The 25,548-nt window shown below is 31.0% G+C and overlaps 7 protein-coding genes and 1 non-coding gene across 11 annotated transcripts; 4 read left to right on the top strand and 4 right to left on the bottom strand.

Moving 5' to 3' along the window:
* The first annotated feature begins 317 nt into the window (after positions 1 to 317).
* LOC109595361 (homeobox protein extradenticle) lies at positions 318 to 4,978 on the top strand. Of its 2 annotated transcripts, none has more exons than XM_020010703.2 (3): positions 318 to 889; positions 2,168 to 2,621; positions 4,093 to 4,978. In XM_020010703.2, the coding sequence occupies exons 1-3, from the start codon at positions 478 to 480 to the stop codon at positions 4,316 to 4,318; spliced, it is 1,092 nt and encodes a 363-aa protein (XP_019866262.1). In that variant the 5' UTR covers positions 318 to 477; the 3' UTR covers positions 4,319 to 4,978. The 2 variants fall into 2 exon arrangements, with proteins under 2 accessions (XP_019866262.1, XP_019866261.1); XM_020010702.2 differs by having other exon boundaries at positions 320 to 889; positions 2,156 to 2,621.
* Trnav-cac (transfer RNA valine (anticodon CAC)) lies at positions 2,872 to 2,944 on the bottom strand. Its single transcript has one exon. It is a non-coding gene; the product is annotated as a tRNA-Val (tRNA).
* A 111-nt stretch (positions 4,979 to 5,089) lies between the features above and the next one.
* Positions 5,090 to 6,960, bottom strand: LOC109595388 (zinc finger CCCH-type with G patch domain-containing protein). The gene is made up of 6 exons (XM_020010737.2): positions 6,836 to 6,960; positions 6,612 to 6,785; positions 6,362 to 6,562; positions 5,872 to 6,312; positions 5,697 to 5,817; positions 5,090 to 5,640 (listed from the first exon to the last, which is right to left on the bottom strand). The coding sequence occupies exons 1-6, from the start codon at positions 6,863 to 6,865 to the stop codon at positions 5,171 to 5,173; spliced, it is 1,437 nt and encodes a 478-aa protein (XP_019866296.1). The 5' UTR covers positions 6,866 to 6,960; the 3' UTR covers positions 5,090 to 5,170.
* An 81-nt stretch (positions 6,961 to 7,041) lies between these two features.
* On the top strand, positions 7,042 to 13,422 carry LOC109595366 (thyroid adenoma-associated protein homolog). The gene is made up of 19 exons (XM_020010709.2): positions 7,042 to 7,217; positions 7,276 to 7,607; positions 7,664 to 7,919; positions 7,970 to 8,196; positions 8,252 to 8,472; positions 8,527 to 8,711; positions 8,765 to 8,946; positions 9,004 to 9,175; positions 9,233 to 9,736; positions 9,793 to 10,103; positions 10,157 to 10,540; positions 10,599 to 10,731; positions 10,784 to 11,014; positions 11,070 to 11,330; positions 11,380 to 11,720; positions 11,777 to 12,552; positions 12,603 to 12,726; positions 12,782 to 12,923; positions 12,977 to 13,422. The coding sequence occupies exons 1-19, from the start codon at positions 7,098 to 7,100 to the stop codon at positions 13,364 to 13,366; spliced, it is 5,292 nt and encodes a 1,763-aa protein (XP_019866268.2). The 5' UTR covers positions 7,042 to 7,097; the 3' UTR covers positions 13,367 to 13,422.
* Positions 13,423 to 13,436: 14 nt separating this feature from the next.
* On the bottom strand, positions 13,437 to 14,417 carry LOC109595398 (protein TEX261). Its single transcript, XM_020010747.2, has 4 exons — positions 14,253 to 14,417; positions 14,125 to 14,204; positions 13,845 to 14,066; positions 13,437 to 13,791 (listed from the first exon to the last, which is right to left on the bottom strand). Exons 1-4 carry the CDS (start codon positions 14,320 to 14,322, stop codon positions 13,573 to 13,575), a joined length of 591 nt encoding a protein of 196 aa, XP_019866306.1. The 5' UTR covers positions 14,323 to 14,417; the 3' UTR covers positions 13,437 to 13,572.
* A 302-nt stretch (positions 14,418 to 14,719) lies between these two features.
* On the top strand, positions 14,720 to 16,265 carry LOC109595384 (intraflagellar transport protein 46 homolog). Its single transcript, XM_020010732.2, has 6 exons — positions 14,720 to 14,877; positions 14,933 to 15,076; positions 15,129 to 15,379; positions 15,429 to 15,690; positions 15,745 to 15,857; positions 15,926 to 16,265. The coding sequence occupies exons 1-6, from the start codon at positions 14,851 to 14,853 to the stop codon at positions 16,215 to 16,217; spliced, it is 1,089 nt and encodes a 362-aa protein (XP_019866291.1). The 5' UTR covers positions 14,720 to 14,850; the 3' UTR covers positions 16,218 to 16,265.
* Positions 16,203 to 17,354, bottom strand: LOC109595385 (negative elongation factor E). Its single transcript, XM_020010733.2, has 3 exons — positions 16,767 to 17,354; positions 16,533 to 16,708; positions 16,203 to 16,478 (listed from the first exon to the last, which is right to left on the bottom strand). Exons 1-3 carry the CDS (start codon positions 17,185 to 17,187, stop codon positions 16,263 to 16,265), a joined length of 813 nt encoding a protein of 270 aa, XP_019866292.1. The 5' UTR covers positions 17,188 to 17,354; the 3' UTR covers positions 16,203 to 16,262.
* A 233-nt stretch (positions 17,355 to 17,587) lies between these two features.
* On the top strand, positions 17,588 to 25,540 carry LOC109595418 (rab GTPase-activating protein 1-like). Of its 3 annotated transcripts, none has more exons than XM_020010768.2 (15): positions 17,588 to 17,691; positions 17,753 to 18,086; positions 18,142 to 18,319; positions 18,390 to 18,589; positions 19,722 to 19,879; positions 19,951 to 20,139; positions 20,199 to 20,489; positions 20,779 to 20,947; positions 21,002 to 21,243; positions 21,298 to 21,486; positions 21,538 to 21,849; positions 21,901 to 22,075; positions 23,526 to 23,806; positions 23,861 to 24,031; positions 24,089 to 25,540. In XM_020010768.2, exons 2-15 carry the CDS (start codon positions 17,759 to 17,761, stop codon positions 24,395 to 24,397), a joined length of 3,192 nt encoding a protein of 1,063 aa, XP_019866327.2. In that variant the 5' UTR covers positions 17,588 to 17,691; positions 17,753 to 17,758; the 3' UTR covers positions 24,398 to 25,540. The 3 variants fall into 3 exon arrangements, with proteins under 3 accessions (XP_019866327.2, XP_049820916.1, XP_049820915.1); XM_049964959.1 differs by having other exon boundaries at positions 18,136 to 18,319; positions 23,556 to 23,806; XM_049964958.1 differs by having other exon boundaries at positions 18,136 to 18,319.
* Positions 25,541 to 25,548: the final 8 nt, after the last annotated feature.

The raw sequence follows: 25,548 nt of genomic DNA, 5'->3' as shown, positions 1-25,548 counted from the left end.
ACGATTAGTTTGTACGACTAATTTTAAACAAGTCTCATAATTTACATGAAATACTTATTTATTTTCATATACAAATGAATGAAAATGTTATAGTATTTGTAAACTAAAATATTATACTCTCTAAATTAAGAGATTTACTGTTTTTGTTTTCTAATAATTGCATTAAAATTAGAAATTAATGTATGTAATTATTATGGAATGTTTGTTTTTCCCGCGCTTCAATCAATCGCAGTTTACCAACATGACATAAGAAACGAACAGATAATTGTGATCGTGCCCCAAAAATATACAGCATCCAGCGTTGCGTCCTTGAAAAAGATCTATAAAACTGTCGGATATGCGCACGCGCCCCTACTATTCCACCTAAAAACGTAAACCTGCTTTGTTTACCTGTGTTGTCAAACACCCACCATTACGTTTTATGTGCTTCTTGTTGTAAAAAACGAACATTAAGCTGTTTAAACTGTCCGGGAAGTGATGGATGATCCTGGCAGAATGATGGGGCATGCCGGAGGTGGTTTGATGCCTCCGCAGCCGTACGGTATGAACCCGCAGGGTGATGCCCCGTCAGGGGGCGAAAACGAGCCCCGCAAACAAGATATAGGGGAAATCCTACAACAAATTATGAATATTACGGACCAGAGTTTGGACGAGGCGCAGGCAAGGAAACACACGCTTAATTGTCACAGGATGAAGCCAGCTCTGTTCTCTGTCCTGTGCGAAATTAAGGAAAAGACCGTTCTGTCGTTGAGGAATACGCAAGAGGAGGAGCCCCCAGACCCACAACTCATGAGGCTGGACAACATGCTGATAGCCGAAGGAGTAGCTGGTCCAGAGAAAGGTGGCGGTGCAGGTGCTGCTGCATCTGGTTCTGCTGCAGCTCAAGCAGGTAAGTACTTTTATTTAGTTTATTGGACCATGTTTTGAAATTAACTTTTCTATTTATGCTGTTACATAAATAACCTATTATAAATAAATATGAAAGATACATAAGTACAATTGGACAAAAAAGAGGATCACATGATGCTAATATGCTCATTAAGATAAAATATATAATGATTATTTCTATGTGTTATATGTAATAGTATTAATAGTACAGTGTATGTTTTAGTTTGTTTCATAATGTTTTAATGCATTATGCATGTTTCTAACAATAAATTTGTAGCATTTTAAGCACATGTATAGTGAGAAAGAGATATGTAATAATTATATTTTATTAACAGTGCAATATCAAATTGGATCATACAATTATTATTAACAAAATAGTTTAGTTTTACCCGCATCTTGAAAGTCTTATTAGTGTTCATATAATGTTATTAATAAAATATAACTAATAAATAATTGGTTCTGCAATTAAGTTGGTCAAAAACATAAATCTAAAGTAGCTCTAAATATATCTTTAAACTCCCTTAAAAGTAAACCAAATTGTTTGACCAATATATACATAAATCTCTAGCTTTTGATGTAACCATTCATACAAAAAAATAGTTACATATGAAAATATGTAATTCTAAAAAACATGTGTTTTAATAAATTATTAAACATAATTTTGAAATATGATTTAAGATATGATTGTTGGAATAAATATGTATGACTACAAACTTGTTGAAAAATGTAACTTATTCAGTAATCTAATTTAACACCCACCTTTACTTCAATATTAAATTTTCTTCATATTAATTTTTATGTAAATTGAACAATTTAAATTATTTGTTGTACCATATATTACAAACCCTAAAAATTTAATTTTACCAGTGTGCTTAGGCTATTGCATTATTATTACAAACTAAATACATATTCATTTCATCCAGTACTATGAGATGCTGATAAAAGATGAAACTTTTTAAATTACGAAATTTACAACATAAATATTCAACCACATGTATTAGAAAGAATAACATTTACCATATTGTGCCTTATTTAATATATTATCTTTTAAGTTAACTTGTCAGATACTATTCACGTACTGGATGAATTGTATACTTAAAAGTTAATTTTAACCAAATATTCACAATACTGCAGTTAGTTGTTTGCAATTGCTAACAGAAAGCATAAATGTGAAAACACTAAAACCACTGACTCGATTTTGTGAATATTCCCCTCATAGTACAGTAAGCCCAAATCGATGTCCGAACCTATATTTCATCTCAATTAGATCTTTTCCCAGGGCAGCCGGACAACGCGATAGAACATTCGGATTATAGGGCCAAACTGGCCCAAATCCGTCAGATCTATCACCAAGAATTAGAAAAGTACGAGCAAGCGTGCAACGAGTTCACCACGCACGTGATGAACCTGCTGCGTGAACAGTCGCGCACCAGGCCCATCACGCCGAAGGAGATCGAACGTATGGTCCAAATCATCCATAAGAAGTTCAGTTCGATCCAGATGCAGCTGAAACAATCGACATGCGAGGCCGTCATGATACTGAGGTCGCGGTTTTTGGACGCGCGTCGCAAACGACGCAACTTCAGCAAGCAGGCCTCGGAGATACTTAACGAATACTTCTATTCGCACCTAAGCAACCCGTATCCGAGCGAGGAGGCCAAGGAGGAGCTGGCGCGGAAGTGCGGAATCACCGTGAGTCAGGTGTCGAATTGGTTCGGCAACAAAAGAATTAGGTGAGTTTAGTAATACTAGTAAATTTTATTATGTCGGGCCTTTTAAATGGTTGTATTTATTCTAAATTAATGTAAATAAATATATTTCAGAATGATAAATTTATAACCCTCTGTGGGAGGTTTAAATATTCAATTTTTACTTTTTAAATAGATAAATTTATACTAAAAAACAAATTAAAAAGACTTAATTATATTTTGTACGTTGTTTAGTATTTAAATAATCAACCTATTGAAAAACATAAAAAAAGTTTGTTCCCGCCCGGGTTCGAACCGGGGACCTTCTGCGTGTGAAGCAGACGTGATAACCACTACACTACGGAAACACATGGTAAATAGAGTTGGCGTTGGATAGGTGAACGTTGTTTCTTGTATAAAATATTAGTCGTACGATTATTTCAGTAATTTCATATTCAATAATCTGAACATTTTGACTTGAAATACAATATTTTTAAAGTTTACATTTATACAGTTAAATTTTTTATACCACAATTGATTTGACAAGATTATGACTGTAATTACTTTTTATTAATTAAAAAGAATCATAATGCAAAGTAGAAAAATCAATAAACAGATAAAATTATAAAGTGATAATCATAAAAATGGTACATAATTCAAAATTAAACATTTTGTAACATATTACACAAATGATTCTGTCTAAAATTTGTAGGTATACCGATTGGAACGCGTTTGATCCTACTGAATATTGAGAGAGACATTATGCATGACAGAGACACTACTAAGCAAATTTTCAGACTTTTTTGTCTCTGTCGTGCACGATGTCTCTCTCAAGTTGGATCAAACGGTTTTCGATTGGTATAAGTCATATTTTAATATTCTATACATTTTCTGTTTTTTTTTTTTTTTTCTTAAAAATGACGAAAATATTTACTGTACACTCACATATTAGTCTAATTTGGTTGGCAAAAAAAATAACACATTCAAATATATTTAACAATATTGTAAATAATAAGAGTTTATTCTTATTAGGATTTTTTTAATTAAAAACACATTTTCGTTGGGAAAAAATAAACTACAATCCACATAAGAGGGAAATTATAATTAATATGAAACATCAAAATCTAAATATTGCTAACATCTCTAAAAACTTAAGATGCTCTTGAAAAATGTTACAAATTTTATTAACAAATATTGAATCAATACATTCAATTAAAAGTATCAGAGAACTAAATCCTTTCTTGTTTTCTAGACAAATAAAAAATGGATTAATTGAGTCATACCACATAAGTGTCCGGTAAAAAAATGAGAGGTAGACTAAATAAACAAAAATTATATTAATTAAACTTTGACAAAGATTATACCATAAAAACTTATCTAGTTAATAGATTTTTGGTTATAGCAGGATCAGTTAATAACTATATAATTAAAAGTTAGTTATTTTGAAAAGTATCACTAATATTGTACTTAAAACCAAAGTGGCGTTGATAATTCTGCTACTAATTTTCATTAACAGATACAAGAAGAACATTGGAAAGGCGCAAGAAGAGGCGAATTTGTACGCAGCAAAAAAGGCGGCGGGCGCCTCACCCTATAGCGGCACTCCCACACCGATGATGTCACCGGCGCCGCCACAGGATTCGATGGGCTACTCGATGGGATCGGCCTACGACCAGGGCTCGGCGTACGATGCCAGCAGTTGCGGATACGACCCGATGCATCCGCAGGAACTGTCGCCCTAAGGGACGCAGCTTTAAGCTTACTGATGTATACCGTAATGATAGGACGTAGGGGCTTCCAGATCGCTTTACAAACATGAAACACATTCATTTTGTTGGGGTGTTTACACACAAGTCACGTAATTCATGTTCCTGATTTAGTTTTACATCAATGGGCAATAACAAAGTTTTTAATCCAGTTTTGTGTGTGTAGTGCAGTCTAATAGTCCCTCAATGCAAACTCGTATACCATACATTGTATACCAATAGTAAATTCAGAAAAATGGTTTCTGGATTATTTTTTTTATAAAATAATAATTCAGAAAGTACTTATTTATTTTGCCCTTATTTATTCGAGTCTCCTCTAATTAAAATTGATTGTATTGTGCATTATTACCTTTTTTGTCTTATATTTTCAACTGGCCTAGTCTTGTAACACTTAGTTCTAAGTTAAATATTTCAGCTTTAGTTATAACTTCATGAGATTATTTTTTTATTTTGTTTTAATGTGATTTTATCAGGCCTACTATTGAGACTGACCCAGTTGTTTTTGGATGGACATGAAAGGTGTTTAGTTTAAGATTTTATGTTGTAACAATTATTTTAATATTTTATCACATAAGTTATGTATTTCTTCTGTAATTTACATAGAAATTTGAACAATAAATGTGCATTTTATTATTATTGCACTTGTCTTATTTCTCATGTTGTTTAAGTAAATATATTAATGACATTTAATTTTTCCTGTGCGCTCATTTTTTTAGGATTAAGGAATATATTAGAAAAACAAATGAGTGAAATTAATATTTATTACATGAATAAACCCTGAGATGTAAAGTTATTTGACAATTCACAATTTAATAATATTATAATGCATTAAAAAATAGTCAATTTCTTCTTATCATTTCTAACATTTTGCTCATTCTTTATATTCAAAGCTTGACTTTGCAACATCTTCAGCTCGCCTTCTTTGCAGATTAATTTTTCCTTAAGTTGTATATGCACTGCTGAAGTCTTATCAGTGTGTCTAGTTAGTGATTCCTTAATTTTATATAAATCCCTCTCAACCTTTCTGATACTCTCGTCGGTCTGTAAACTGGCCACATTCAAATTTCTGGAGGTCTCTTTTTTTATTTCACGTCGATGATCGCTTTTTGAGTGCGACGATCCAGATGGTCCCGAAAGTGTTTTGTTTATAAAATTGAACATATCGACTTTCTTTTTCTCATTTTCGTAATTACGTTTACTCTGTGCTTCGTGTTTTTTCTGTAGTCGTTTCATTTTGCGTTCAACACTGAATAAATCTTTGTCGCCTCCTGCATTTTCTCGTAGTTTCATACAATAATCTAAATGTTTAGAACATATAACTATAAATTTCATTCATTCAAAAAACAGGCTTTACCTAAAGATTTTCCAGAAGGTAGAATAACTGCAGAAACAGGATCAATTCTACCATCACAGCGAGACCCTAACCCAGTTCCTACAATATAGCCCATTTTCTGCATCAACTTTGATCCTATACCCTAAAAATACACAAAGTTTAAAGTACCTTTTAAGAAAAATAAAGAAATTTATACCCTAGTGTGTTTTTCCCAATCTCCGAAAGCCTGACTACTAGGAGTTACCATTAAACTCATATTTATAACATCATCAATTTCACAGACATCTTCATCACTGCCCTCAGTTTCAGTGCCTTCCTCACCATCACCAAGTGGTAACAAATGATCAAAGGTAAGCTCAACAGATTCCTGACTACTTTCAAATCGGACCACACATTTATTATCATAAATTTTCTTTATTCTTGCCCTGTGCCACAAGTTGTTCTCCTTTGCTAAAACACTAGCACCAGCAGTGAGATTATCAAAATTTGGTTCAGTATATTCTTGTAGACTAGAAAGCATAACCACTTCACCATGGGAATAATAGCAAGCTTTTTCTGAAAATTTGCAATCTTTTTCAAAGTAGTAAGGACATGGTACCATATTTTGGTGAGTTGGATTCATGAACAAAACTCGAACCTAAAAGCTTGACTGTTATTCATTATAGTTAAAAATTTTTATATTGTGCCTTAATATCTTCTTCATTTGATAAATCTTCAGATATTATGCTGCAAACCATAGCATTATGATAAACAATGTTTCCCCAATTATGTTTGTATGGAGCCCTACATTTCATCCCTTCTAATGATTCCAAATCAAATTTCCTTTGTTGTTTTGAATCATTTTTATCACAATTTTGTTCCTTTGTACTTTCATTATATAATTCAGTCTAAAATGTCTACATAATAAATATATAAGAACAAATAAATTTTGATTACCATGAATAACGCATATTCATCATCCAAACTTTTTGATTGACTTTGTGAGGCATCTTGGTCAGTTTCAACATTTGTCAAAGATAACAGTTCCAGTATGGAATTCTTTAAAACAAACAGTTCATTCTTTTGAGTGTCATTTAATGGTGCTTTTAATGCCTCTTCAATTTGTCTAAGCTAAAATTAAAAGAGAATGTTTTTTCCTATATTATATTTTCAAAATATACCTGTTCTTTGTAAGCATTAATTTCTTCCATTTTAAAAAATTATTTATGATTATTTATTTATATTTTAGGTTAAAATAAAACAACACTATCAGTCGATTTTGTTTTATGTACAATGGTAGTTCTACTAGAACAGTTCTAATTTTTAGTTTAGTTCTTTTGACCCTCTCTAACCTAAATTTATAACTTCAGATGTTTGACACATGTGTATATTTTAAAAATTTGTTGACTATGGGTTATTAATATAATTATTTAATATAAAAAGATGAATATTTCGTTTGAGTCACATAGCACAATTTTGAGTTCAGAACCACTTTGTGTTCTAACTCAAAAGTTATCGGAATCAACACAAGATAATGATATAAAAAATATTATTAATTCAATGGTAAGAAAATATATTTCCTTATAAATTACCTGATATTACCTCGTTAATAATCTTTTAGTTCAATTTATATAGTGAGTCACAGGATCCTATAAAGAGTGAAGCCAGAATTGTTATAATAGAATTGTTTACAAAATACAATGGAAAGAAAAATGTTAAAAAGTATCTTCAGGAAAAAATAAGTAAATTAAATGTAGTTAATTTTGCTATAGAGGGAATAAAAGACTTGACAGCTCAAATTGAAAATGAAAAAAAATGTAACATGAAGCAATTTTCTCATGTTCAACATTTTTTATATATAATTTCCAATTTACAAAAAAGCAATGATTATACTTTAAATCAGCTTCTCCCATTGTATAATTTAATTTTGAGTGGATATGTTCATCAAATTGGGTATGCATTTTCACATAAATATAATTTGTAAATAAATATATTTATTATTTGTGTAGATTAAAATATCCAAATGTAGCTAGCTATGAAGAGTTAATTTTACTTATTAACTCTATACTAAAACAAATATTATCAGGATTAGCTAAAAATGATAACTTCAAGAGCAATGTGGCACAGAATTATTCATTCAATTTTATAAAACAGTGTTATGATATCTTAAAATATGACAATTTAGGATATGATATTAAAACTAAATGTGGCCTAATGTTGGTAAATCTATTAATGATATTACCTGAATCTGAAGTAGAACATTTTGTAAGTATTTTACTAAATTTTTATATAATTGTACAATGACATTTTTATAGGAATATAATGACTGTCCAGTTTTGGACCTAATTAAAAATTCTAACTGCAAAATATGGTTTACTCTTAAAAACTGTAGCTTTGATAATATCTTTAATGAAAACAATAAAGTAGTTATTTATTCAGCAGTATTTAATGCAATACCTTCTAATAAATTACTAAATATAAAAATCAGTGATAAGGATTTGGTTACAATTCTTTATGAAGAACTGGTGTCTTGTGCTAAGAGGTAACTATGCTCAACAAATATAAATAGGTACTATATAAAAAAATACAATTTTTAGAGCTACAACAAATCCTCCACAGATAGTAGAAGTCAGTAGAATTTTAAGCATGATTGGCAAACATTTAAAATCTTTACCTGTTGATAAAGTAAAGGGATTGTTTATATTAGGTTTGCAACATGTTTGGTCACATGTTGATCATTTTGTAGATACTGTTAGACAATATATAAAGATTATTTCTGCTGATCTTGTTGCTCTTTCAGCATTTCACTCAAAAAATGGTATGAACATTAATATTTTTAATATTCTTCTAAAATACTCATTATTATTTACAGGTCACAATGAATGTTTAGATATTCTCCTTGAGAATATGCATTCCTCTTCAGAAGAAAGTGCAGCATGGTTTGTTATAATAGAACAGATAGGAATTTATTATGGCTGTAATTTTTTATTAGAAACTTACAATAAACTACCTAGTAAATTAATTAAATTATTAGGTGACATCACCTTACAAGATAATGTAATAAAAAAGTTATATAGTTTCTAGTATATTATATTTTGTAATTGTTATAGGTTTGCAAAACTTATTCATTGTTTTTGGAATTACACTACAAAGAAACAGATGAAGAAACTTTCTATAAAATTTGGATTCTTCCCATTGCCAAACATCTCAAAGAGAAGTCTGAAAATACAGTATCCTATCAGAATATAATAACATCTGGTTTTAAAGTATGCCCAACTATAATTAATAAAATGTAATGTGAGATTAATATTGCTAATATATGATACAAATAATGTTTACTCTCTTATAGTTTTCCACCAGGAAAAAACCTTAGTGTGGAAGAGCATGGTGTTCTACTAAAATGTTTAAAACTTGCAAGAAACGCACGAATTGTAATTCCGCAAGAAGACAACAGAAATTATTGGAGGGGATTGGTTGAGAAAAATAAATTAGAAATGTATAAATGGCACCAAGATGATGAGGTAAATAGATAAAAATTGAAATATTCCTGCATTAATTATGTCATGTTTTAATCCCAGATACGAATTTCGGCACTAGCACTCATTGTAGACAGCCAAAAAAGTACTGAGCTATTTTTGGAGTGGGAGTTTGAATATTTATTGAGCTATTTGACTTATAACATAACTTCACAAGTGCCTAACATCAGAAAACAACTTATAACGCATTATAAAAATGCGCTGTTACGTTATGATGCAAGTTATAACGTTATTCTGCGAAATTTGAAAAAAGTTACAGATAATGAAGAATATAAAATAATAGTTGATTATTATAATAATTTTATAAAATCATTTGCAAAACTGCTAATTAGTAATTTAACAGTAGATGCAAATTATTCTAGACGTTCAGCATCACTTGAACTTCTTTCAATAGTGGAACCATATTTGAAGGAACATTGGATACATTGTTGGAGAAAAGAAGATGTATTAAATTGTCAGAATATTTTGTATGATAGTTATGAATCTAATAAAAAAATGGCTTTATCAATTCTGCTTAAATTACCACCGGAATTGATGGGATTTGACGTGAGTTCAGCCTTTTGTTGTATAACTACTACTGTAGCTGTGGATTGTTATTTTAGGATTTACAGGTTTCGGAAACATATGTTCATAACTGTATTAAAATGGCTTGTGATATTAAACCCAGCAATACTTTGTCAGCTGTCTATATGTTGCAATTATCGGTTATTTCTCCACATTTTTATGATATTATGAGCCGTTATTCTGTTTATAAACGCAGCAATTTGAATGATGTATATTTCCTTACACTGACTGTTTTGTCTGAGCTTTTGTTAACTCAGTCTAATGTGGAAATTGATGTGGGAGACCTAACAAATTCTTTATATGGCATTATATTAAGCCTAAGATACTTATTAGAGAGACGAAAAATAAAGTGAGTAGTAATTATTCAATTAAATTATTAGCTTTTCTCATATGCATTTTTAGTGATAACAACACAGAATATGCAGTGTTGTTTAAAGATTTAATAGACACCTGCTTTAAAATCAAAGAGCATATTATGCCAATAGTTTGTAATCCTTCACCTGAAGGATATCTACCTGAAAATGCAAAAATTTTCAAAACTGATGAATCAGCAATTGCTCAAATGGTACTAGTTTATGCATGGAGAACTATGAAAGAAATGACTTTGTTATTAGCCGAAATCGTTCGTCAATCCGTAAAACTGGAAGAAAGGACTACAATGGTTTCACAGGATTTATTAATTAGTATTGGACAGTTTTTTATTGATATATTTATAGAAAGCAAACACAGGGGCGTGTTTGAACAAGCGTACGTTGGATTTTCGATTGTATCTCAGGCATTTTGGGAGTAAGCATTATTGCGTAACAAATATTTTCTGTAAAAAATTAGCCATAATATTTTGTAGGTCAAGGAATCAAACTCTTTCAAGTTTGCCTTCACAGTGGCTGAAAAACGTATTAGATCTTTGCACAGGAACAAAACTTTCCAATAAGTTATGCGCCACTAGACGTAGTGCAGGATTACCTTTTATGATTTTGGTAATAATCTAGATATTAAATTAAATATTATTTGCAATTTTGTGATTTTTAGTCCATTTTAACTACAGACCTATCATATGATAAAATATGTTTTCATGATACCATACAGTCCTTATTGAAGTGTTGTAAAAATACAAGCTCTGAGAACGACGAATTTCGCATGCATTCTCTGAACATTTTAAGAGCGTTGTTCAGACACAGTAAATTAGGAGAAATGGTGTCAATGTATGTAGGACAGACCATGGTGGTTTCAATTACTGGATTTAAAAGCCCTTCTTGGGGTGTAAGTGTACCATCATTGTATTTTAATATTGTATGAATTTTGATATTGATTATAGATAAGAAATTCATCCACACTGTTGTATTCAGCACTCATGACAAGAATGTTTGGAGTGCAAAGAACTCAAGACTCAGTTGATTTAAGCATGAAAAACAGATTGACTGTTAGAGTATTTTTCATGAGGTATCCAGAACTGTTTCAGTTTTTATTCAAGTCACTGAGTGAAGAATGTGATAGATCAGACAGTCTTATTTTACATCCAATTTTAATGATCCTAGCAAGATTGTATCCTTCACATATTGAGGAATATAGCGCACAGGTGACAAAGGTACTATTATATTATACAAATAATAATTAGGTTTTTTCAGAGTGATGCATATCTCCCTTTTTTGTCAATTTGTTTGGCAAATCCTCTTTATAGAACTCGTGAATTAGCTGCCAGAGCATCAGTTCCTCTAATTCCAAAAGAAAATCTTAAAGGCATATTTGAAAATTGTTTTAATAGTATATCAGAGCAGGAGAAGGACAATTTGTGCAGTGGCAAATTATTACAGGTGTTATATTTAATAAAATCGAACAGTATACCAATGGACCTTAATATAGCAAAATGTATAAATGATTCTTTAAAAATATTTGAAAATACTGGTACAATACATTCCCATTTAACGCTTTTATTGTATGTGGAAGTTATAACATTCATGATAATAAGGTAAAAATAATAGTAAAACTGAATTTGAGCGTCAGACATAATTCACATAATTTTAGATTTAAGCAATTCAGAGATGACGTTTTATTTAAAAAATTGGTAAGCTTAATCACCAACTATCATTTAGAAAGTTCTTGTCCAATTACTGTTCAATCACCATTGATTCAAGCAGAAATGGGATTACTGACTGTGTTGTTGTTGGACAAATTAGATGACAAAAGCTATGATATACTGAAATTAAACCTAAATCATTATTTGAATGGGAAGGATAATAAAATGAAATGTTATGCTTTAAATTTCTTAATATATGCAAATATGAAATTTTACAATCACATCCCTCCACATCCGATATTAGAAACAGAAGAAATTGAAATTCCAGAAAATGTAACTTCCATCATAAACGCTCTTGAAAGGAAAAATATAGGACTTTTGCTACGTTCCTGTCATGATTGTATTTTAAATTTCTACAAGCAACAAGCGTGGATGTTTAAATTCAAAAACAATTATACAGATATTTTACTATTTTTATTGTTATGTTTTTATCCTTGTATATTGAAAAACTTAAACCAGGACACACAAAAGACATTAGATTTATTCGTTGATATTTGTAAAGATGCTGATAAGGATTTGGCCAGTGTAGTAATTAGTTGTGTAACTACTTTGCTATCTTCAATAAATGATAAAGATTTAGCGGAATTGAGTTTCAAAGGACTTATCGCAGTATTAATGGAGTTAGCATCTCCAGCTGCACCAGATTATGGGAGACTGGTAGTAGGAAACTTTTTCGCTAAAATGAATACGTTGATTCTTGATAAGGAGGCTCCTATCTTACAAGGTATTTATAATAAATTATATTTTAAATTTAAATGCAATTTTGATTTATAGGTGCTGATCTTATAAATGTGTTGAATATATGTATGATTCTATTAGAAGATGACGACGCAGATGTAAGAAACTCCTTAAGTACCTTGTTTGTGAGGACAGCGTTTGGAAGTAAAATTTCGACCCAGTAAGTAGCGCGTTTTAATTTAAATATTTAAAATAACAAAAAATTCTTATTTTAGTTCCAATTTAGTAATACCCGAAAGGATTAAAGAAAGCTTATTAAATACCTGCACGAAAATTTTACCTAAACGTGAAGCTATAAACTTTTTATTTTCGTGGTCTTGTAGGCATTTTCCAGACCATAGCAATGATGTTTCTGCGGTAAGTATTATTTGTAAAAAGATTAAAAACACACTTACTTATTTTCGTTGCAGATTTTTGAAAGAGGAGAATTAAATTTATTTGCTGAAAACATTTTTACTGCAAATATCAGTTCCCAATTGCTTATTAATCTATTATATGATACGAAACAGAATACCTCTGGAATTCAGAATTTAAAAAATATAACAGATTCATTATTGAAGTCACTGAAAGAATGTGAGGGCCCAATGATGGATAACTGTTCAAGAAAATTAATAATTAATAGTTTAGATATGATACTAATGTTTCATTTAGAGGATAATGAAACTGACAAATTTAAAGATAGGTTTAATAACTATTTTAACAATAATGTTTTAAAATATTTGAAGGACAATATAAAGAATAATGATTATTATTTGATTAAAAACATATTGATAAAAATATATAAAATCATAGATTTGTAAAATAATTTATGACATAAATTGTAGCATTGGTATGTTGAAATAAATTATTTTTTAAAATTAAACCAAAGTGTGTTACTTAGACAATATATTTTCAAATATATACAAAAACCACATTAAAGAAAAAGTGTAACTTTCCTAATGATACATCAATTAGTTTGTACATGTACTGAACAAAAATTTCAGTCTAAAACCTGGAATAAATATACTTAAAACCCTTTTTTTGATCTTACTGGAAGTAAAGTGTCTTTGGCATAATTGAAAAATGTTAGAAGTCCATATTTCTTGTTTCTTTTTGAAAAATAATTGGAAACTACATCACTTTCTGTTCTGTCTGCTGTTGTGGGTAATACATTGTCATTTGCAGACAGTGAAACAAACAGTGCAAATGGAACTAACCATAAAAATAATGTGAAATAGGCAATAACCTGAAATTATTTATATTATTTTAATAAATTAAATTAAAAATTTATATACATACCTCAGAAAATGGATGATAATATTCTGCAAAATATTGAAATGCTAAATAGTGGTTAATGACTATAAAGGCAACAGCTGCCAAAAATCCAGGAGATAAGAATACAACAAATGGAAAATTAATGAGTATAACAAAATGAGACAATTGAGCTAGGAGTCCACATATTATTAATGATATGGGGAAACTTTCAAACAGCCATAATAAAGAAAATAGTATTGTTACAACCTGAAACAAAAATTAATAATTAATTTCCTATTCAATAGTTAATATTTAGTTTTTTTACCAAATTCATCCACCAAATACATTTCTTTGCTATAGAAGTATGTTCTTCAACTAATTCTGCCAAGTAATAAAGGCCAGCCGCTGAAATATGATTATTAAATTAGAATATATGATGTGTTTTATTGTTACCTATTGATATTGTAATGAACAGAACTTGTACTAAAATTGCTAAATAGCTGATTGCTGTTAAAAACCACATTGTATAGTTTTATTATTACAATATTATTGCTTTATAAACACTACATCCTAACTTAAAATATTAAATGTCGGATTGAGGTTAGATCATTGATTTGACGTTTACCTGATGACACATATGAAAAAATAATTAGGCAGCTACGTGTGATATTTTAAAAATTATTTATACAATTTAATATTTACTGATTGCTACTTTATTGGTGATTTAAAGAAAATATACAACTTAATCAATGTTAATTTCAATTAAACTAATTTATATTTTACATATTTTAACAACATGAAATTAAGATACTGTTATAGTTGAAATATAAAAATTATATTCCTCTAAAAAGGCAATCAGTTTAATTAATTTTCGTCATAGGCTTTCTAAATCTACTTAAAAGAACTGTTTAATTTTAGCTACTTGTTTTGAATTCAATTCTTTGTTGCTAGGATACTAAAATACAAATATATTTATAATTAGTGGTAGATTGTGTTCATGATATTTTATGGAAATTATAAACAAACTAAACTGAAAAACTGAAATTTGAAAATGCAACGTTCTTTTTCCATAGTTGATGTAAATATGAATAAAATGAAGTAAGACTAACTGAAATTAACAATTTAATATTTAGGATGACGATGAGGAGAATATAGAGGAATTTTTAAAAAAATCTAATGCTGAATTTTATTCAAACAAATCCGATCGTGATTCCGATTCAGATGGTTCCAATCCTAGTCCTAAGATTAGTCCTAGAGAGCTATGCGCAATTGGAGAAGTATTATGTTATAATTTATAATAATAATTAAATTAATATTTTAATATTTTAGCCATCAAGTTCCAAGGCTCCAGAACCTTTACCACGTCATGGATCCCACAAGGATAAGATTCCATCTCCAACATCGACCAACGAAAGGCTTAGATCACCACAAATTCAGAAACTAGCCCAGCTTTCAAGTGACAGTGAAGATGATAGCGAAAATGACAAACAAAAATCATTTCCTGGGGAATATGACCCAAAGGAATATGAAAACTTGGATGTTGATAGTGAAACTAAAGAAATCTTTCAATACATCACCAAGTAATTTCTTATAATACTTAATTTCACTCCTTATAAATTGCTTTTTCAGATACATTCCACAAAAACTTGATTTGGATTACAAATTTAAGCCGTTCATTCCGGAGTTTTTACCTGCTGTTGGCGATATAGATGCATTTCTTAAAGTAATGGCACCAGAATTAGATCTTAACGGAGAACCGTTCAAAAGTGACCAATTAAAATTAGGTCTTGAAGTTTTGGATGAACCCGCAGCCAATCAAAGCGATCCTGCTTTGTTGCATTTACAACTAAGGGCGTCATCAGTCAAAGCTAATGATAAGAATATAAACGTGGTAAATGTATTGAACAAGTAAAAATTGTACTGTTTTTAAGATTTCTTGTTGTAGATTGTGAAAAAAATTGATAATGTTGAAAAAAATGCTAAAACTATTGACAAGTGGATAAAAGATATTTCTGATTTACACAAGAGTAAATCATCACCAGTTGTGAGATATTCAGAGTAAGTAGTCTTTAAAATTTACATATGTAAAAATTAAAATATATATATATATATATATACATTTTCAGGCAAATGCCTGATCTAGATGATCTAATGCAAGAATGGCCAGAAGAAATGGAAGCACATCTACAGAAAAATGGTTTTCCAAAACCAGAAAGTGATGGTAGTTTATCAGATTATGTTACTACAGTTTGTGAAGTGTTTAGCATACCAGCAAACAAAAACAAGATACAATCTTTGCATTTGCTATTTTCTCTATTTGCCGCCATCAAATCATCTCAACTCTATGAAGCTGCGAAGTCTGATATAAAATTAAAAACGGCGACGAAGAAAGAGGCAGATCAATTAGTATTAGAATAGTGTATTTAATATGTATTAACTGAATAAAATATATTATGTTTAAATCTAGTCAAACATGTCATCATAAGAAACCAAATCTCTTTTATCTCTGTGATTTCCTTTTTGTGAATGACTTGATGCTAAGGTTGCCCAAGCAGCTGATGAAGTTACATCATTTATTGGTTCTATTTGAGGTTGTCTTCTGGCCAAAGAAACTTTTAGTTGAATTCCAGATACCATTGATCCATCCATTTCAGCTATTGCCCTTTCAGCTGCTTCCACCTACAATAAATTAAAAGTATTAGTCACTTCAATCATTTATGTTAAGGGACTGACCTTATCAAATGTTACAAATCCTCTGTTTTTTTCTATTTCCATAGAGATGTTTATAATATTTCCAATTGTGGAAAAATGTTTTTTCAAGAAATCTTCACTTATTTTATATCCAGAAACATATATGGTATTTCCAGAACGTGGCTTTTCTGGTTTTTCACGTTGTTTCTCAGTCAAACCTATAAAATCAATCAAAACTTATTAACATTATAACTTGATAAAATAAAATTCAATTACCTCTTTCTTCTCTGTCTCTGGCAGTTGCAAAAGTGTCATATAAATTCTTAATTCTTGGCGGTTTATTCTCAGGATTATCTGGGCCTTCTTCCATCTGTACGGCAGAAAAAGGCTGATATCCACTGACAATTTTGTCTGATATTAATTTTCTTTCAAGTCCTCGAGGTCTCTTAAAACCTTGTTCTGGTGCTTTTTGCTGTTTTGAAATGGGCTGGATGGCACCAGACTTGATCAATTTCTTAGCGACTTCTCGAGCATCCCTGGCTTCAGCAGGCCTTTTTGGGGTAATTGGTTTTTCTGGTTCTGGTTTTGGAGACTTTAGGGCTTGTAATGCCTTTTTTTTCTTTTTTAATTTTTGATATTTTGTCTGCAGCATTTGCTCTTCTTCGGTAAAATTCGAAGGAAAATGTATATAAACCATACTGTTTACACCGGATTGTTTACAATGATGACACTAATAACTGACTGTTATAATTGTTTGAGGTTATGAATTTATATAACTATAATTAGAAAAATTCATCCTTTTTTATTTTTGTTGCATTTCATGCAGGCTCTTTTTAAATATTAGAATATATTTAAAAAAAAACTATGATATTGTATAAATTTCTTTATAAGAAGTAGGTCAGGTTGCCAAAGTTTTCCCGTCAAATGCAACAAAACTGAACAATACTGTTATATTCAAATAAACATAAAATTTAAAAATTTTTATATATCATTTCAGTAGTTGTGTAAATTTTAATATTAAATTTGTTTTTAATCAATTAGTATAGAGGTAAAATAAATAAGTGACAACAATGCGGCATTTTAGTTGTCAAATTGTACGACACAATCAGTTGTTCGCATTGGATTATTCTGACAATAAATTTAACAAAATGTAGAAATGCAAATGGATTTCATTTATATATTCACATTGTAAATATATAAGGTAAACGAATGTATTTATTAGCCCTCGCAATCTTCAAAACACAAAGAAAACTCGGTTTTAGTTCGTTATGGAGGATAGTTTAAGTGTTAAATCAAATGAGTCAGTAGCTACTAGTGAGGAATTTGATTTTGTTGGAGAAAAACCCGGAGTTAGTAGGACACCCACTTTGGACTTCAAAAACGGTGACTTGAATGAACTGAAGAACGCCCTTACTGAGGTATTGCAAGAAAGTGGTGGTAACATGAATGAAATCATAGAAGATGATGAGAAAAAAATTGGGCAGTCAACATTCTATAGGGCTGTTCCATTGGGAAAGGACCCATTAACAATGGACATATCTCCAACAGAAAAACAGGATGCAATGAAACCTGATTCTAGTGAGGAGGAAGATGAAGGTATTGATTGTGCACCATAGTTCTATATATTACTAAATATTTTCAAAAGTTTCAGATGTTGACCAAGAATGTACAATATTTTCTGGTGTTACATATTTGGGTGCTGCTGCAATAAATGCCCCAAAATCTGAGGCTGAAATTCAAAGAAACATGGCCATATTAAATGAACAAAGTTATGATCAGGGTATTAAAGTTTCTGTCTCTGTGCCATCATCTTCTCAAGGATTTGTTGTGTAAGTATCTACATTCATGAATTTATAAGTAATAAAATGCATGTTTATTTAATAATAATCATCATTATAGGCTTTATGATGCAAATACAAATTCTGTTATTTCCCGATATGAAATACATAGAATTGTATTCTACACCCGTGGCTCATTGGAGACAGCTGAGGCAAGTTGCTTTGCCTTCACCTGGTCACATGGTGATACTCAGGAGTCAGCTATCTATCAGTGCCATGTTTTTAGATGTGATATAGCAGAAGCTGTGTCAAGAGTGTCAGGCAAGCTATTTTATTTTAAAATAAATTACCTCATACGAAAGGAATTTTTGTGTAAATACATTCAACCAAATCGAATATTTTTTAATTAGAATTAATCCATCAAGTCTTTACTTCCAAAATATTAAAAAAAAAAAACGAAATAAGCACCCCTATAAATAAAACATAAATGCTTCGTAAAACTTAATAATATTCGTGAATTAAACTCACTTGTCAACAGTTGTTTATTTATATTTGTTGATATTTGTTGATGTGTTATTGAATCATACAACTCTTTCCGGTTTTCCGTCCTAATCTCAGTAGTTGTTTATACTTCAATTAGGTACCCATTGACATTTTACAAAATAATCGTTAGTATAAATTTAATTTTATTTTATATTTTATAATTTCATACCATAATGATTTTATTTTGGTCTTATAAATTTGGCCAAAGTTCCTATAAGACAATAAAATAAAAATTTTTACATGAATAAAAACGTAAACATACATTACATAATTTGAATATTTTTGTTTATATTTTGTCAGGAAACACATTTATAAACAATATAGTAATTTATGGTTGTGGTGATGTGTCTCCTAATACTTTTATCAATTAAGTAATATTGTTTCTGATTGTTATCAGTAGTAGTATCAGAGCTAGAAATGCACATTCTGGTAAGAATAGTTGCTTAGATATAATTGTTTAATGTAAGTTTTAAAAAAATACCTTTTTATTTCAAATGTAGACATAAGTTATCCATATTAATTAAAATAATAATACTCATATAGACGTTAACGCTTATTGCCACACACTATCTACAGATATATTATTTGATCTTATTGATTGAATTTGTTTTGAAGAGATTACTAAAAACTATATCAGATTGGTAATACTTTAAAATTATGAATCCATATCATAATTTAATGAAACTTTCTGTATATTTTAATAATGTCCCAATTTTTTTTTAATTTTATAAAGCACAAAAAGTTATTTATAGATCCGTAAAGAGATATTTGAATTGTTAGTTAATTCAAGCCTTAAAAAATAATATAAGTGGAGTTAAGGGAAATGATGAAAAAGTGCAATTGGCTTAAGATGTGTATTTTGTATTCTATCAGCAACCAACGTATTTTTCTATTGTGTTTTTACATTTAGGGTGTTTCGCAAAAGCATTTCAAAGAGTACCCAGGTCAATGAGTAGTTCAGTTACTTCTGCTGCGGACATGACTGGATCGATTACGACATTGTCTGAAGCCCGAACTCTTATGTACGTTTTCGAAGTGAATTTGGAAATAAAAGAAGACGATGGAAAGGTATTAATCTATCACATATACATACGTATAATGTGTACTATATTTTTTACTGTTAATTGTCACATTGTCAGGGCGTTTTTACTAACGTTGGAAAGGACAAAAGCGGTTTTAAGCTTAAGGCGAACGTCGAAAAGCAACTTGCCATCAGCATTCGTCAAGTATCCGAAAATGGACCGCAATTACACATCGAACGTTGTTTTGGAGTGTTGGTGGCTGCCGGAAGGCATGTCAAACACTCCGATATGCAACTGCTCGAGATGGTAACCCTCACCGGACGCTCTAGATAAAACAATGTTATTATTTACACTTTTATCTACAGGTTGAACAAATCGAATCGAACGGATCGACGCCGGCAACGGAGAGAAACGGGACGGTGATTTGTGCAGCGTGGGACACATCTGAACGTTCGTTCGATGCGTTCAACGTCGAAACGCCTAAGGACGGAAAACAGTATATGACAGTGGCCGTTGATTTGGTCATCAGGTGCATTAAGGAACCAGTCAGGTTTCTGATTGAGACTCCAGTCAGAATATACGGCCAGAGTGAGAGGAATTTCTGGTATTTTAATCGTAAAAGTCTCACTCAGCAATTCTTCCTGAATTTAAAAGAGGTAAATGTTGAGATATTGTGATTGTGATGCTTACATCAAAGTAACAAATATAATCCGAGTACATTTCCACGATTCTAAGTGCATAACTCATTACTTTAAATTATTAACGATCAATTAATTACACGAGAAATAGGACACGTGATAGCGTTATCATAGGAACAATTTTGCATTTTAATTGTTTATGCATGTTAATGACCTCAATAATAGCAATCCAATGATTATCAACTGTAATTGCATTATTGTATGAAAACATTATTATCTTATAGACAATGATCATTTCTCTGTGCAGGTGGTTGACGTCGACCATAACGATGTTTCGTATGAAGTGCTAAGCATGGAAACATCAGGTGAACTAGATAGGAATTTACTAAATCTCAATCTCAATTTGTCCAGCCTTATACAATCCCCAAGCATTACGTCCATAGATACTTTAACTCCCAAAGAAGAATACCATTCAGGCAAGTAATGCGGGTTCTTAATCAAAACATTATTAGGAACAAGTGATTTCTTAGATGGTGACGAACCCCTGCTAAGCGGTACCGGACTTGTCTCGAAAGATTGTTCAGAAGACGTGTTGGAAACATGGGGAGACGTGTTGAACCGCTGGAAATCGACCAAGCTAAGACCTAAGCAACTGAGCGGTCTCGTCCGACTCGGTATACCGGAGGCCCTCAGGGGTGAGGTGTGGCAACGGTTGTCGGGTGTCGAAGAGAACTCCGACATGCTCGAAAACTATCGAGTCTTAATTACAAAGGTATGTTTTACTTGTTACGTTGGAGTAAGCTATTATGGTATATATGTATTATAGGAGAGCAGTTGTGAGAATGTCATACAGAGAGACATAGCCCGGACATTCCCGGCTCATGATTTCTTCAAAGAAGCCGGGGGTTTGGGCCAGGATTCCTTGTATCGCGTCAGCAAAGCTTACGCTGTTTATGATTCCGAAGTAGGATACTGCCAAGGACTGAGCTTCCTCGCTGCCACATTATTATTACATGTAAAATTAATTAATATTTTCTTATAACTGTACTTTATCTTAATATTGTAGATGCCTGAGGAACAAGCTTTCTGTGTACTAGTCAAGTTGATGTACGACTACGGCCTGAGGGATCTGTACAAAGACGGATTCGACAATTTATATCTTCGTTTGTACCAACTAAATAGATTGATGGAGGAGCAATTACCTCCATTGTTTGCCCATTTTAAAAATCACAACGTGGAAACCCACATGTTCGCGTCCCAGTGGTTCCTAACACTGTTTACTGCCAGATTTCCACTCTATTTCGTTTTCCACATTATAGATGTGTTTCTGTTACAGGGTATTGATACTTTGTTCCAAGTAGCACTAGCCCTACTTTCAGTAAGCAATAAAATATGAAGATATATTCCGAATAAACGTTTTTTTTTGTAGTTATGTAAAAAAGATTTGTTGCAACTTGATTTCGAAGGAATTTTGAAATATTTCCGCGTTTCTCTACCAAAGAAATGTCGCACTGAGGAGTCGGCTAAAAATCTTATTAAATTGGCTTGCAGCATTAAGGTGAAGAAACTTAAGAAATATGAGGCTGATCTGATGAATTTGAAAGGTATCACATCAGTTGTATTACAACACAAAACGCATTTTTTAACAATAATTATACTGGAGCTTGTTTAAAACAACGTGTTATTTTTATTATAGCATGCAACTAAATTGCTTGTATGGAATAATTAGTTATGTTAATTAGAAATTTGTTATCAGTTAAGTTTCAAATTATAAATGAAAATAAGCTAACTACTTGTTTAGAACTATAATATTGTTAAATATGTAAATGTTTTCAACAGTGCTCCAGTTAGATGCATGATATATTGTTCCAATTTCTATATTATTTTCTACACTGTTTATACTGTACTACTGTGGGTTGGTATTTATTTTATTATCACAATCCGGAACACTTTGCATGGTATCGGCTGCGATTTTATTTGGTGTTGTGGAAAAATATCAGTATAAGGGCATGTTATATAATTTTGAAAACATTAAACTTTGTTGCATATATTACATCCTATGTGATGTAAGAATTTATTTTAATTAATTGTCGTTTTCAAAATTGTATTTATATAATTAATCTAATTGTAAATAACTTATAATTTAAAACATGCTTATCCATTTCACATAAAGAAATATATAAATGTGTGTCTGTAAATTAATTTTATAAATAATATATATATATATATATATATATATATATATATAGTAATAAACTTATTACAAGTATATGGAGAATGGAAAAAGGTTTTGATTTGATATTTTTATAGCAAGTAACTTGACTAGTTTCTAATTTATTCTGAACAAAAGTTCATATTATGAATTCTATGACTTCAGCCTTGTTACTTACTCTAAATTTAGTTTCAGATAAAATGGCTATACAATGTCCTATGGTTAAATCTAATAGCTTTTGGGTTATTTATTAAAACGTCTGTAAAGCCACCAGGCTTGATGCTGAAAAGTTAATTTTGGTATACACATTTACTAAGGATCATCTTATAATGGCCCCTTATTAATCCTCCCCTTTCACTTCCAGTGAAAGTTAGTTCAAAATAAATTATAAAAGTAATTATAATTACTATAAAAATATCAAAACAATACCTTTTACTGTTCTTCATAAATTTTTAATGTACTAGTTAGGCAGTCCATCCTGTATACGTAACGTATTTATACTTACAACTCATCACTTATTAATAATATGAAAATGTATATATTTATAAAATTAACATTAACATTAAAACTTGTCACCATATTTAAACATTTTCCTCCATTCCACCTTTTAAAATTGCTCGTAATGCACGTTTAGTAAAATCTAGTTAAGAGAGAGTGTAGTTTACATTGTACATGTGATGATATAAAGTTTGATTCCATTCACATTCATTAATATCAAATTTATATCTACATGTGTGTATATGAAACGCTCATTCAAACAAAAATGAGAAAATACCAGAGTCCACATAGTAGGTTGCATTGCTCACGTAGTGTGTCAGCTCTGTGTATTGTGCCTCCTCCAGACAGCTGGGAAATTATCAATTTGGATTCAGAGGTTGCAGAGAAGAAGGAACAGGAGGCGAACGAAGTGGAACAACTGCGCCAGACCGTCGTCCGCTACGAAGACGAGCGCAAGCTCTTGATGGACGAGATCACTCAGTTGAAAGAGATGCTGAAACGCGAGGTGCATCAGGCCGAGAACGATCAGAAGAACAACGCGGCAATAATCAACGACTACAAACTGGTCAGACAGCGGCTCGACACGCAGCTTCATGCTGTCAAGGCGGAGTTAGATTCTCTTAAGGTTTGTCGCTGATTGTTAATACTGGACTTACCTTCGATTAATGTGTTCTTACAGGCTTATGTAAGCAATTGCGAAAAATGTTCGACATATTTGAAAGAGGATAAGACGGATCCCATGAAATCGAGTCTAACTGAACAATTAACCGAGGAAGAACGGATTAGAGAACTAGAGCTAGAATTGGCACAGACAAAATTAGCACATGTAGAAGCGGAATGTAGAAATCAAGTAAGAATCCCTTCATTTTAAATAAAATCATTGTAATTAAAACAATTGTGATTGCAGAATTTAACGCATCAGCTTAGAGCAACAGAACAGGAACTGACAACTGCAAAGAATAGTTGGCCGCCATGGCTCAGCAAGACTCTGAGTTCCATCAAGGAGGTGGCGAACAAGAAGGAGTTCACGCACTTCAACTATCCCCAGAATCAGATGCCGATGAACCCCACCTTTATCTCGCACATTGGTGAACCGAGTAGACGGGACAGCGTGCCCTTGAGACACGACCGGCCAACCATCGTGACCGATGGGCGTCGCGAGTCGGCTCCGCCACTCATAAAGGATTCGCAAAGTTGTAGCAGTTTACAATCTTAGATTTTTTGTTATGAATGGTTTCAGTTTGTTCATGTTGAATGTGTATATTGTTGATTTTCTGGTTCCGTTTTCTTTTCTATAGACTGATTCAATATGCAGTTTATGAGGAATGAGAACCTATTTATACGATTTACCATACCATCCCGCATAATTTAATATGAGATTAAGAATTTTTTAATCTATTTTGATATTAATCAACTTATTTGGTCTCTGATCTCAGATCTCAGTTTAATTCTACAATTGGTAGTGGCCATACCAAAATAAATTTGAATATGACTATGTTTTTGCTAATATGCAAATATTCGTTACTTGTAAAAATACTACATTTAGAAGCCATTTATGCAAATGTTTTATAACATTGTAATGCCATAGAAATTATAATCTCATTATGATAAAAGGGACCACCAACACTTTTAAAGCTGAATTCCAAAATCGAGAATGTATTACATTAAGTTTCAGATAAAATGTTTCCAAAATAAGTACCAAGTTGAATATTGAATCATTCTGTAACATGTATCTTGCTTTAATTTTTTCTAAACCACTTTTAGTATTTATTTTTCATATGCTTAAACACAGAATAGTCTTATAATTAAATGGCAATACATATTAAATATCAATTTATCATACTGATATTAACCAAGTAAAGACTATTTTGAATCTGAGCAGATATTTTATATACACTATTTTTGTGATTTTTGAAACAAGTACTCTAAAATACTTTGATGTCATTTATTTTGTTAATAAAAGTACAATGCTTGGAATATTGAAAGTTATTTTTTTACCAGCACTTAATTAAAATTACTCTTATTTTAACTTAGAACTTACATTTGATTTTATTTTAACGAATCACATCTACGGCGATTTATTCAACCACATAATCAAAAATACATGTTATGTAGTTTTGAAATAAACGAGACTTCAAATTTTAGAATGGAGCGTACATATGTGCTAGTCAGCAAATCTTACAAAAATGATGTACACAAAGTGATTGAATATTTTGCTGAGGAATTATAGCCATAACATTTAGTGATATGTTTTAACGTGATAGATTTATGTATATTCTCTCTATTATTAAGTTATTTATGTATTGGTTACACCAACAAATATATATGCACTTTTTTTAAATAAAAATTTACAAAAACAGATGATGG

Source organism: Aethina tumida, chromosome 3 (genome assembly GCF_024364675.1).
Source record: "Aethina tumida isolate Nest 87 chromosome 3, icAetTumi1.1, whole genome shotgun sequence".
In the NCBI taxonomy this organism is placed as follows: Eukaryota; Metazoa; Arthropoda; class Insecta; order Coleoptera; family Nitidulidae; genus Aethina; species Aethina tumida.
Note: the sequence above shows the minus strand (reverse complement) of the source record. Positions and strands in the feature narration are given on the sequence as shown.